At 32.2% G+C, this 14113-nt stretch overlaps 1 protein-coding gene across 1 annotated transcript; it reads right to left on the bottom strand.

The window, feature by feature from the left end:
• Window positions 1-1137: 1137 nt before the first annotated feature.
• Window positions 1138-2550, bottom strand: LOC129971783 (putative leucine-rich repeat-containing protein DDB_G0290503). The gene has a single exon (XM_056085760.1). The coding sequence runs from the start codon at window positions 2548-2550 to the stop codon at window positions 1138-1140; it is 1413 nt and encodes a 470-aa protein (XP_055941735.1).
• Window positions 2551-14113: the final 11563 nt, after the last annotated feature.

Consider the following 14113-nt stretch of genomic DNA (forward strand, 5'->3'; position numbering starts at 1 on the left):
AGTCACATGCTCGGTATCCCCCCACTTAACGAGTAGGATTACCTACTATAAGGGTTAATACTGTGCAAATGAATGTTTTTAAAAAACTGATTTTTAAAAAAACAATAACAAATTGGGTGGGCAAAATAGAACTGCTCGCACTTTCACTTTATGATTGTACTGAATGAATTTTGAAAATTGATCACGAAAAAATCATTAAATTTATTATTACAAAAATGCAATGTATCCTTTAAATCCACCAGTTTCCTCTCTTTACTCTACAAATTTTGTGTTTTGAGAAGAATTTAAGATATTTCCAATTTCGAAAACTGCGTCATCAATACAAAAAGTTTGCTACTTTCCGAAAGCAAATGTTTTGAAATAAATCATTAAAATTATGAAGATAATTTACTTAAAATAAAAATAATTATTTCTATGCTAAAAATAATAGGTATAATATAAATATAGGTTCTGAATTTGCCTATGTTTTAAATCGCTAATCGCAATGTATGGCATAAAAGATTCATTACCGTGTTCAGATAAATAATTTCACTCTTATCCAAGTCATAAAAAACTACATGCAGAATAATTATTTGCCCTGCGGAAATTTCTAAAAGATTGCCTTCATAGTAAGACTGTTCTGAACTAACCTAACCTAATCTAATCTAATCTGTCCCATCTTATACAATCTAATATTGTACATATTCGCATCATATTACAATGAAAGCTGGCGAGCATTTAGAATTGGAATTACTGAAAATTTAAACATTCCTTAACTTACATTTTTTGACCAATAAAAAGAATCGATTATCTTGAACGTTTACTAGATCTACACATCTATAAGAAAAATTCCTTTTTTTTACAGGAAATTTTTATATGCGCATTTTGATCCATAAGCATAATTTTAAGATTATAGCACTTTCCAAATATCTTATACAATATATTGGCATAATTTATAATTGTTTTCAAATGCCATTTAAAGTCATTTAATTTTTAAAATTTCTAATTTTTAAAATCTTGCAAAAGATTTTTATGTTCTTTCACAGATTCTAATAAAATTCTTAAGTTACTTATAAGTAAATCAACAAATGTGAAACATTTTACTTAAAACAATTTATTTACATTTTAAAATGCTTTCATCAAATATCAATTTAAAATTTACAAATTAATTTCACTCTTCACTTGTTGCTCTTTTTCGTACGAAGATACAAACTCGAAACATTTCCTTCCACAATATTTACAAATTCGATTTGTATAATCAGAAGTGTCTTCATCTGCTCCAAAACTCACTGCAGATACAAATGTATCATTTTCTTCCGAAGATGTCTCGTCGGATTCAAAATCGTTTGAAATGCTCTCTTCTAAAGAAGTTTCGTCGAATTCGGAATCGTTTGAACTGCTTTCTTCATCCGAAAATGTCTCATCCAATTCATTTTCCTTTATATTGGTTTCTTCTTTGATACGTGCTTCATTAAATTTAGTTTCATTCGTATAAACTTCTCTTTTCACCAATGCTTCATTAGATTCAGTTTCATTCGTATAAACTTCTCTTTTCACCAATGCTTCATTAGATTCAGTTTCATTCGTATAAACTTCTCTTTTCACCAATGCTTCATTAGATTCAGTTTCTTTCGTATTGACTTCTTTCTTCACCACTACTTCGTGATATTCAGTTTCATTGGTACTGACTTCTTTCTTCACCACTACTTCATTAGAAGCAATTTCATTCGTATTGACTTTTTTCACTATTACTTCATCAGATTCAGTTTCATTTGTATTAATTTCTTTCTTCACCACTACGTCATTAGAAGCAGTTTCATTCGTATTGACTTCTTTTTTCACTATTACTTTATCAGATTCAGTTTCATTCGTATTAACTTCTTTTTTCACCAATTCTTCATGAGATTTGGCTTCATTCGTAATGATTTCCTTTTTCACCAATACTTCATTAGATTCTGTTTCATTCGTAATGATTTCTTTCTTCACTATTACTTCATCAGATTCAGTTTCATTCGTATTAATTTCTTTCTTCACCAATACTTCATTCGATTCAGTTTCATTCGTAGCGATTTCCTTTTTCACCAATACTTCATTGGATTCGGTTTCATTCGTAGCGATTTCCTTTTTCACCAATACTTCATTGGATTCGGTTTCATTCGTAATGATTTCCTTTTTCACCAATACCTCGTTTGACTCAGTTTCATTTGCATTGGTTTCTACTTTCACAGAAAACTCATTAGATTCAGATTCATTCGTATTGGCCTCTACTTTCACAGAAAACTCATTAGATTCAGATTCATTCGTATTGGCTTCTACTTTCACAGAAAACTCATTAGATTCAGATTCATTCGTATTGGCTTCTACTTTCACAGAAAACCTATTAGATTCAGTTTCATTCGTATTGGCTTCTACTTTCACAAATAATTCATTAGATACAGATCTGTTTGTTGATTCGTCGCTATCCGTGGAGGAATTTTCATCAGACAGAAAGGACAATGTTTCATTCAGCATTTTAAGCTCGGAATTTGTAGGGGTGAAGTGTTCGTTGTCGATAAATTTTAAGCTAGACATTAATTTTGAAAGTTGCAGTTTGTTAAAGGGAGACAACGCTTTCCGACCTTTACCAGTCAGTCTTTTGGCAAGGATTGTATTTAATCTTTTACAATAAGAATTAAATGCCCTGCAATCCCTTTGATCTTTGAACAAATCTTTGTAGTTTCTGTCATGCACTGCTATAAGGCATTGTGAAGCTATTTTAACAAACGTAAAACACTTTATATTACGACGAAATTTGTGCAAAATGATTACATGAATAAAAGTACATACCAACAAAAAGTGCAAGTAATCTGGAGTCGTGGAAAGCTCTACGCACTTCGATAAGATGGTCATCATATAAAAATAGAAGTCGCCGTATTGCTCATAGCATAATATTTTTAAAGTAACAGTCATTAATTCGTTTCTGTACATGTCAGAAAGCCTGTCAATAATTTCTTTCAAACGTTTTATATTAATTGGTAGCTGATGTGCATATCCAGTGTCAAGTTCTGGAAAGGATTCCTTCGTAGAGTGTATAAAGCAAAGCCAAAAAGAAAATTTTTCAATACGAAATGTCATTTTGTTTTGGCTGTGGAGCAAACTAAATCAAATTTTCAGAGGAGAATCACGCTTAGAAAATAAATACACAGCTGAATTAAACTACGTAGTTATAAAGAACTCACAGATTAAAATAATTAAGTTCGCTTCGTTTCTTTTACGTATATGTGAAACCAAACATACAATTTAGCAAACAGGGAAGAAGAATATTAAAAGACAAACATACGAAGAATAAATAAGCAACACTAGAGCTGCCACTTCCAGCAATTTAAATAGTAAGTTCTTCAAATTTGCTATTTCCAATGACGTTGCGCTGCTGCCATACACAATAAATAATGCCAACAGAAAAGAGTTCCTTAATTCTTGTATAAGATTGATTTTTAAATATAAAAAGGCTTACAAGCTAACAGACTATTCCTAAGTTATGTCATATGATGCGTATCGTTCAAAATGTTCGATAAAGCGATAGTTTCAGTCAGCTTAGTTATATTAGCGTCCCGTTTTAAAGCAACTCTAGGGCTATTTTGGGACGGACGTCGTAATTTTGAACCTCGGTCAGATGACGAAAACATACATCCTCCAAACTTCCAGGAGCGGGAAGATGTTTGGTCTCGACGGATTTAACGTGCCCCAGAACAGTTTGTGTAAGACATGCCAATTTTGGCAACCCTTCTCACCCCTGAGAGTAACCCCTCTTGCCTAGCGGAAGTGGGGGAGGAGAAAGAAGGAGAGAGAGAGAACTGGCTGAGAGGCAGCAGAGGAAGGTCGCTCTGCTAGATCGTGATGTTGTTTCTTTAATATTTTCATAATTTTGTGTCGTAATCTGTGCTGTGTCCCTTATGAACCTGTGAATAAAAATTTTGGGACTAAAAAGGAGTGATCACTGTCTCTACCGCTCATACAAAAGAAACCCCACGCCAAAGAAAGGGTTTTTACAGTTTGCATGATTGTTTTTCGAGGGAGACGAATTTCGAATATGAAACCATCCGGTTCCAAAGCCGAGACCTTACCACCAGGCCACCGCGGTCTCTATAAAGTGGAATATAGAACATAAGGCTGCCAAATTTGGTACATAATTATTTCTTGAAAAACAAGTGATCCTCAAAAAAAAGTTCGAATTTATAATTAGAAATTTTATAAAAGAATAATCAAAATTTTAGCGTTTTACTTCAATAACGTTGGAGCATATTATTGCAAAAAAAAAAAAAAAAAAAAAAAAAGGAAAAAAATCTTTAAACAATTTTAAAATGTAAAAAAAAAATTAATACGACTTATTTATTTCTGAACATTTTTAAAAAAATTTTTAATAAATTATGAAAAGCATTTTAAGCATATTTCATGATAATGGCTATCATTGTTTTAATTATTGTATTTGTTGATACCCATACGCGTTTAGACACTATTAAATATATTTTAATGAGCATATTATCATTTTTATATAATTAAAAGCAAAAGCTAAAAAAAAATAAAATAATACATTTATTAATCTTGGAATATTACCATGATAGAATATTTCAGTTCAACAATTGAAAACTCCAGTTTGTTTAAAGTTTTTTAGAGCAAAATTTAATTTTGAAGTTATATTACTTTAAGATCAGATAACGAAATGGTACAAACTCTCTCCAAAATGGTACAAACTCTCTCCACACTTAAAATGGTACAAACTCTCTCCAAAGCTACATCGTGCAAGCGATAAGACGCTTACATCTAGTAATAAAATTGAAATCACACCAGACCCCCATACAGATGGATCTCTGGTGGAATCTTACGATACCGAAATCAAGATAGAATCCTGGTCATATTTTAATACGATTTTATCCATGCTTTCAAAAATACAATTTATACAAAATTCTGGCAAACAAATCTGAAAAATATGTCTAATTTTACATATCAATCACCAATTAAATTTATTGTTTTGATCTATTAAAAATTACGAGGGATTTAAACCAATATCTTCTTTTGAGAAGGGTGGACTTTGCTAGAAAGATGAGGAAATCAATATGTTGGCTTGGAATGGGACGCGAATTTTTCCACTTGGCAACTCCCTAGGGCCGCTGAGTCGAGAAGGTCCCCAGATAAGAGGATTGAAAACGTTATTTGCCCTAGTTCTCATTCTAAATAAATTTGTAAAAAATTACAGATTGTAGGAATTATAATATTTTAGGATAATATCATTACTTTAGCTAGAATAATAAATCAAATTTCTATCTGTTTTATTACATTCACTTTGCCATTTCTTTGAAAACCTGAAATCAAGTCAAAACGCGACTAGGGAAAACGGAGTAACTACGGAAAACCCAAATTAATAAGTAAAAACGCTTTCTAATTGACAGCATTTGGGAGAACCGATTTTTTCTAGTTATTTCCGGTTTTGTCCAATTAAAACCGTATGAATCTAAATTTGTTGCTTGTCGAATTTTCAAAACAAGTTGTCTAATTTTATTCTTACCTTATAAGTATTTATACACTAGACTGCAGCTAATAACGGTTCAAGTTTGATACAAAAGTGTATCATATTCACTGATTTTCAGATCTGAATTTGATGTATCACCGCAAATTTTATTGATTCAAGAACAAGTACCGAATCAGGAAATTTCGCTGAGAATAGCAGCAAGAAAAGGAGCTGTAGGAACTGGGCAAAGATTCGCCCGCTGTTCTTGTAAAAAAGATTGCTCTTGAAAATTATGCTTCTTTAGAAGTAACGTTCTCTTTGTAATTCTAAGTGTTACAGTAATTTGCCTTGTCGAAATAAATAATTTGTAATAACAGTCCTGTTTTAAACACTACCCAAATAAAGTTTTTTTTTCCCCTTCAGTGATAGATTCCTAGTTTCTTTAAACACTGTCTAACTAAGTATAGTTTAATACAATAATTTTGGATAGATAGAAATAGTATTGTTTAACTAATCAATCAATAAACGAATAAAACGGGTTCTCTCTGGTGCTGTCAGTTAAAACGCGTTTTACCTAATTAATTCATGTTTTTACGGTAACATCCTTAATGCTTATAAATGCTTCATTTATATTGTTACGAATCTGTAATGCTGCTTCCCAGCATAGTTTGTTCCACCATCGGAAAGAATGTTTTACAGTCATCTGTATTGGACGGAGTCCGCGTGTCGCGTCGGAGGTCCCGGAGCTTGGCGTCAAACTTGGCGACCATTTGGCGACTTGACGACGACTTTGGCGCCAAAATAGATTATACCCGAAACATCGAGAATTTTCCCGATCCGTCCAGTAGGAACCGAGATACGCCTCGAAGGTTCCTGTTTGGTTGAGAGGCTTCTAGCCCCGCCCCCTTAGACCTATAAAAGGAGGCGGCCGCGGCTGCCAGGGTCGTCGTAGTCGGAACCGACGGTAAAGAACTGTCCTTCCAGAGATAAGCGGAGCAGCGACGGAGTGAAACTAGTGCTGAACTAAGCTGTGTGCTACTCTCTGTAGTAGAGTCTGTTGTATGCTGCGGTTTATGCTGTTTTGTATGCTGCTGTGTATGCTGTTGTATCATGCACGTCTCGGCTGAAGATAATCGTCTTCTGTGCCGTATATAGTTGTTCGTCTTTGTGCTGTCCTGTGTGTCTTCGTGTAAATAAACGTCGTTGTTTTATTTTCTACTGCTGCTTGGTGATTGAGCGTTCTTCACACCATATAACCCTCACTATCCAAACGAACCCCGGAAATTTCTTGTTAATGAGTGCTTCATTTATAGTGCTGAGTGGTTGATGGGTACCACTCAGTTATGAGCTATAATTAATACTTAAAAAAATATACATCTTCACAAAAGTACTAAAATAAAAAAATACCCTAAGACATATTATTAATCTGAATTTAAATTGAAATATGAAACTGAACTGACAATTATATTAAAAGAGGGGTCTCATATTCAGCACTGCATAGGGCCGTAAAAGGCTAAAATCCACCATTACTTAGGATACAAATTAGTAATGTTTCAAACACTTTAATGATATTTTTGGGCTTTTTTCAAAATATGAAAACATTGTATTTGGCAAAATATCCAAACTCAAAATTTCGATAAACGCCCATATGTAGCCTAAAAATTTTTAATTTCAAATCCATATTTGAAATTTGTTGTATATGAAATGTATTAAATAACCAGTATATAATGCAAGTTTCTACTAGTTTTATCAATAGAAAATAATGTGAATTTTGAATAGATAATTCAACAAGGTAAAATATAAATCTCCCCCACTCTTCTTCTACATATTTTCATCTTCGTCAGTCAACCTGTTCAAAAATGAATAGTTTTTACTTTCTCTCATACGTGGTTTTTATTTATTTATTTCATTTCTTTTCTTTTCCCTGGAGAAGAAAAGTTCGAAGTTGGAAAGTACGACACTTAAGAGTTTTATTATATTTAATAGAATTTTGATTTCAATACATTTTGTCATTTTCGTAAAAAGAATATTTATGCTATAATATGAAATTTGATAAACGGATATTCTGTGTTTGTGAAATTAATTTTAAGAATGTAACAGGCATTTAACTCTTTATTATCTTCATTATTATCTTCCATTTTAAACTACGTTTGAATTTATTTCTGTGTATTTACTTGTTTGAAAAATGAAGCATTTTATATTTAAGTAATATTTGCGTTATATCAATACATACTATTTTTAAACAGAAATGTGTGGGCTTTGACCGTTTTGAAACAAAACCTCTTGGAAAGATGAAATGGTTAATATCGAAATGGAAGATTATTTCGGGTAGAATGGGGAATAAAAATCGAATTCAAAGGAAGGGCAACAAAAACCCTAAATATATTCACAAAAAAAAAGAAAAAAGGACAATATATTATATATATTTAAAAAAAAGAGTTTTTATACAAGACTAAATAAGACAACCTTCAACATTATCAGACATTAATAGGATTTAACTTTGTTGCACAAAAGTAAAGACTGAGGCAAGGAAAATGCAGGTTCAGATGTCTTCCTCGTCATCAGATTGTAGTTTAAAACAACGAGGTTAGACCTGATATTGCTTTAAAACGGGACACTAATATAAGGAAACGCCTAAAGGAAAGATGTCATCGAATTAGCAAAGTAAATAAAACATCAAGAGATTAACATTTTTTACTCGCCCATTTGAAAACGTCGGATTTTTATAGTACCGGATGATTTCATAAAGTTTATTGTATTCCGATATGCATCGTTGATCTGATGTATTTACTGTATTAACGCATCTTATGATCTACAAATCTTGTTTAAAAGATGGCGATAATTCTTATTTTATAAGTTTACTTTATGCAAAACATAAATTTCATATGTTTGAAACAAAACACACATACACATAAAATTATATAATGAATCAGCTTGACTCAAAACAATAAGAATAAATATAGCAAATACGAAAGTAGAACAGAGTAGAAAGAGTAGAACAGAGTGGCTGAGTTACATTTGAATAAGTTTCGTTGTGTAATTAAAAAACAGTAATTTAAAAAAAAATGAAATAGCGATAAGATCTTTAATAGTCAAAATGACTCACACCATTGATCTAGTATTAACCTTTCGCACATTGTGAAGTAATGAGATGCATTTTTATGCGGGATATGATTATAAAAATTCCTCCTAGTGCTTAGAAGTTTCATAAATATTTGTTATAAATAATAAAATAACATTCCCTTAATTCCAAATTTAAAACTGAATTCACTAAAGATTCTTCGTGTGTGAGGAAATGGTGTTCATTAAATCTGACGTCGTGGGACCAAAGTCTTCCCGTTAATGTAGTGCGGAAATTTAGATAGAAAATGCCAGCTCACGTATCGTCTTCATCATCTGACCGGGATTCAAAATTATGTTATCCGCTCCAAAATACCTTGGTTTTTTTTTAATTGGACGTTAATATAATTAAATTAACTTGGAAATTTACTGAGGTTTATTCATTTTAGGCCCCTTATATCAGTTGTCCTCTTTCACAACTTTTTCTTTACTTGTATACTTGGACGAAGGGGGGGGGGAGAAACTTCCAATTCTCTGGCTAATTGTCGAAAGGCGTTATATCCCGCCCCTATGTCTCGAGATACAAAGCAAACGTCTTTAACCTCTATTTTAAAAACATCATTAAAATCGAAGAGGAAACCATAAATTTTAACTACTAGAAACTGAACCCTGTTGTTTGTTATTTGTTTCGTTTGCTCTTGCATCTCTTTGAACTGTTGTGTAATTTTCTAGTTTAGTTGTGTTTCGTTATATCAGAGTCATGTTTTAATACATTATCAGGGATATTCTGAGCCGGGCCTCGTAATTTTAAACCACAATCTGATGACAAGGAGGCCATCTGAACCTAACTTTTCCTCTTCACTATCGACAAGACAAGTTACAAATATTGCCACGGTAGTGTGGAGGGAGGGGGAATAGATCAACAAGGAAGCCTGTCAGGGATTTCAAATGAAGGAAATCCTAAAAAATCTGAACAGAAATTAAAAATACGAAGAATTTTTCTTCAGAATACATATAAATCATGCCAATTGATCAAAAGCTATAGAAAAATTGATCATCCCCTACACGGCGGAATTACCAAAATTGAGAAACATTCGCGAAAAGAATTTCAACTTTGGCAACCCCAATTTGTTCTTAAATCGAATCAAATTGAAATCTCTAAAATTGGTACGAATCGGCGTAAAACAGAATGATAGGGGGGGAAAATTTCCTTTTTGTTCCAAAGCTTGTTTTTTTCTAAACACGTGCAATCATTACAAAAATAGATTCCTACTGGTATAAGTTAAATTTTTATTACTGCATTTGACAATATTATATATCAGTGAAAATAACAAATACATTAAATTATTGATAATCGCTTAGTTATTTTAAATATCAGTTTAAAAGTCTACCGCATGCAATTTGTGCACATCTCCATACTGCCTCGTAACACTTCATGCGAGCTGTTTTAAATTACAAAATGCCATCAAAACACATTATTTTAAAACATCTTTTTTTGAAATGACAATATTCAATAAATACACAATTATTCACCTTTTATATGACTTTAATGAATTCAGCTTTCATTCACTGAATGCCAATGCACATTGTATAAACACAAACAAAAACTTTATTTTTCAAATCTAAATCTTTAAACAGAAAATAACTTACATTTGAACTGAATTTTAAAATTCATTCTTTATTTCTGGTAACGATTCATGCTTATTGCATAGGTCTAAAATGAATTTACTGCAATCGAATCCACAGAATTCGCAGCAATTTTTGATTTGTAGATAGTCATCCGGGATCGAATATTCTATTGTATCGTCTGAATCAGTTTCAGATTCTGTTGGACTTCTTGTAGATTCTTTATCATCTGCTGTTAAATCTTCAGGACACGCTTTAAGAAAAATATCATTCAGTTTTGTTAGCTCCTCATCTGTCAACTGGAAGTTAATAGGGTCGACATCATTTAAGCTGGTCATTAACAAGTTAATTTGTGGTATGACAAAAGAAAGCATATTTCTTCTTGCTTTGTTGCTAGATTCAGTAGCAAGAATTGAATTTAGATTGTCACAATAGCATTCAAAAGTCTTATACTTATATCTATTGTTAAAAAAATCTTTGTAACATCTGTTATATACAGCTTCGAGAGCTAGCGATGCTATCTTCGGAAAAGTGAAACATTTCGTTGAGCAAAAATTTGCTCGAATCACTTGTTTAACCAATGTGCAAACTAGCATGAAATGCATGTAGGTTGGATTTTCGGACAGTTTTACACATCTTGATAAAACGGCTCTCAGAAAAAAATGGGAAGAGAAAATCTTTTCACTTTTGAATATCGTATCGACAGTAAACCGAATTTCCTTTTCAAATATATCATGTAATTTCATCATCAATATAAAAATAACAAGTTGGTTTTTATCAATTAATTCAAATTCGGACTCGTAAGCACAGAGATCGGTACAATAAACCAAACATAAATAAGCCGAAAACTTCTGGATACAAAATGCCATTTTCGATTCTGGTGGGCAATAGTTTCTCGATTCCAAAGCGAAACAATTCAATCAGTTGATGGCCTAAACTTGAAACAAAATATCATTTGCGATTGTGGAGGGAAATTCAAAAGAGATTCTTGTTTAATCGATAGAGATTGGCTGAGCTTTTATTGCTTACGAAATTTCCAATAACGCACACAGAGTTAATTAAACTTCGTGGATTGAATAATCATTTGCAGAAAAAAGGAGGGGGGGGGGGACCGACAATATAATTTCGCCAAAGTCTCATATTGGCGGGAAGCAAAATTTCCGTGTTCGCAATGCATATTGACGGATCCCACTATGGTAGAGATTGAAGGAGCTTCTCAGGATTGAGGATTACGTGATTTGGCGAGAATTCTAATGAACATTGTAACATTACACCTAGGTAGCAAGCAAGGATTTTATTATTGAACATTCCTTTTCTAACTCGTTCCTAAAGTTTTTATTAAGTCTCTAATGGCATCATGAAGAAATTGATTCTTATGATTCTTTAAATATTTCTCATGAAGAGGATTTCATATTTAGAATAAAGCAAGTAAAGGATTTCATTAGTATTGGTAAGTTCTGTTAATTATTATTTCCAATAAAATTTAATTAATTTAATGTATCGATGAATAAATAAATTATAAATTCTGTTGATTGAATCTTAGTTTAGTGTACTTCCGAGTTTGTCGCCAATGTGGTAACCCAAGAAGTAAATGGAATAATTTTCCTAGTAACCCTAATATTGATTTGTTCACATCTTTTTCGTTTGTTGAATTGTATATCTATTGCAGAATTTTGTGAGAAATGAAAATTAAAAATAATCGACAAATAAGCATCCATTAAAGAATTTAATTAAATTACGTTTTATAATTGAATTGTTATTTTTAAAGTTAAATACGAACAGATAATATTTATCCTTTGGCAATTCTTATCAAATTATGTTATTTTAATTAAAATCGTCTGTTTACGAATTTTGTTATAACGGAAAATAAATAATGATAATGATAACTAAAAACATCTGCCCGAGATTTTTGAATCGTTTGTTATCATTGCACAGTTTTTTTTTTTAATTCTAATATTATCTTACCCACAGAGAAGGGTTATCTTTCTCTGTGATCTGACGATTCTAACGAAATTCTTCGTGATTTGCTGTTCTTCTCTTGAATATCACATGATTATTCGATAAGTTTGTGAGTGTTCAATAATCCGATATCTGATTATTGGGATAATCAGAAATATTATGAGGGATACTGTATTTCTGAACTCGATGGCTATATGTTGAAATATATACGGCGCCGACAAAACGGTGTTTGCATCACTAAAATGTTCCTTTTTTAAAAATGGAAATTGTTCCATCTTAAATGAAGAATTAGGTAAGATGCTTTCATTTCCATTTGTGCTGCTTTTATAATTCTCAGAATCCTTAAGTTTAATGGGCTAGCGAAGGCATAGGTTGTTTTATTTTAATGCAAAAATAATACTTCTGGGGTCTTCTTTAGATGCCGAAGGCATCGAATGTTCGAAATTTATTGTCTTAAGTACAGATCGATGCAGGTGGTTTTCAAAAGTTCGTTATTTCAGAATACAAAGGCTTTTGCAGCAACTGTGATTCAAAAAGTTAAAAAAAAAATGGGTTGAAATGTAGTTTAGTGTCCCCCCCCTCCCGAGTTTGTAGCCAGTATCGCAACCCACCGAAACGATCTTCTAGCAACCCTAATGCTGTTTTGTTTATCACTTTTTACAATTTGTGAGATGTACATGAACTAAAACTATTTCCCGAAAAATGTTAAATTTAAAGTAATAAAAAATATCTATTAAATATTTTAATTTAATTCTGTATTATAAATAAAAGTTTTTTAACTACTAAAAAGACACTGCAATTTTATTTTTAATGTGAATGCGAACAGAAAATATTTATTCTTTTACAATTTTTAACTGTTGGTATGCGCTTTAAGAAATCGTCTGAATACTTACTTTAAAAATTTTCTGCAATGGAATTCCTTGCAGTTCTTGTAATTCTTTTTGTGCTCTGATGATTCCATTGATAATTTGTTATATCGGTAATTGTGCAAGAATGGATGTCTGGTGAATGGGATGACAGAAAGCATTTCGAACCTGCAAAATGGATAAAGGGTGAGGGGAATATATTTTTTTACGATTGGATGAAGTTAAGAAAGGGTGCTTGTTTGAAATTTTGTATGGATAATGGTTTGATTGCATCTAAGTATGTATGTCCAGTGTGTGGTGAGAATATAAAACTGATTGATTTGGATGAGAGAATCGGTGGAAAGATCTGGTATTGCAAAAAGAAAGGATTGAATCCGCACTATATTAAAAGGTCTGTAAGAAAGGGTTCATGGTTTGATAAAAGGCATTTGGATATAGGCTTAATTTTATGTATGACGTATATGTGGTTAAACAGAATGAGACGTGAAAGTATTGTGAATGATTTGAATGTCGTAGCTAAAGCGGGGACTGACTGAATGAATTTTTGTAGAAGAGTGTGTGAGGATGCCGGTTTAGAGTTTGATGGGAAAGGCTGTTGAAATCGATGAAAGTAAGTTTGGGAAGTTAGTGGGTGTTTGGAGGATTAGTGGGATATATGAATGACTGTTTCTTTTTCTTTCTTTCTTTCTTTTTTTTTTTTTTTTTTTTTTTTTGAAGTGGTGATTGAAAGAAGTGCAGACTTGTTACTTGAAGTTATTAAAAGACGAATGCTTCCAGTAGCACAATAATTTCAGGCTGTTGATCATTTTATAACTGTCTTGATAATGAAGGTTATAAGCATTTAACAGTGAACCACAGTCTGACGTTTAAAGACCCGAAAACTGGAGCCCATACAAATTCCATCGAGGGAACCTAGAGGGCTATTAAAAGATCTCTGCCATTTCTTCAGAGAAATATCCCGATCGTACCCTCCTGAGACAACTGATTAAATAAATCAAGTAAGTGCATTAATTCTTTAAAATTCCTCCTGAAAAAGATTCGTTCCTATAACGTCCTTCGTTCTTCCTTTTCTGTTCATTGAGTACTGTTCCTGTTATCCACACAGTCCTTATGTTCAACGTACTAGCGAAGCCGTGGG

Source organism: Argiope bruennichi, chromosome 6 (genome assembly GCF_947563725.1).
Source record: "Argiope bruennichi chromosome 6, qqArgBrue1.1, whole genome shotgun sequence".
In the NCBI taxonomy this organism is placed as follows: Eukaryota; Metazoa; Arthropoda; class Arachnida; order Araneae; family Araneidae; genus Argiope; species Argiope bruennichi.

Coding starts and splice junctions, on each gene's coding strand:
- LOC129971783 (XM_056085760.1), bottom strand. CDS start 2,550: ATGTCTAGCTTAAAATTTATCGACAACGAACACTTCACCCCTACAAAT.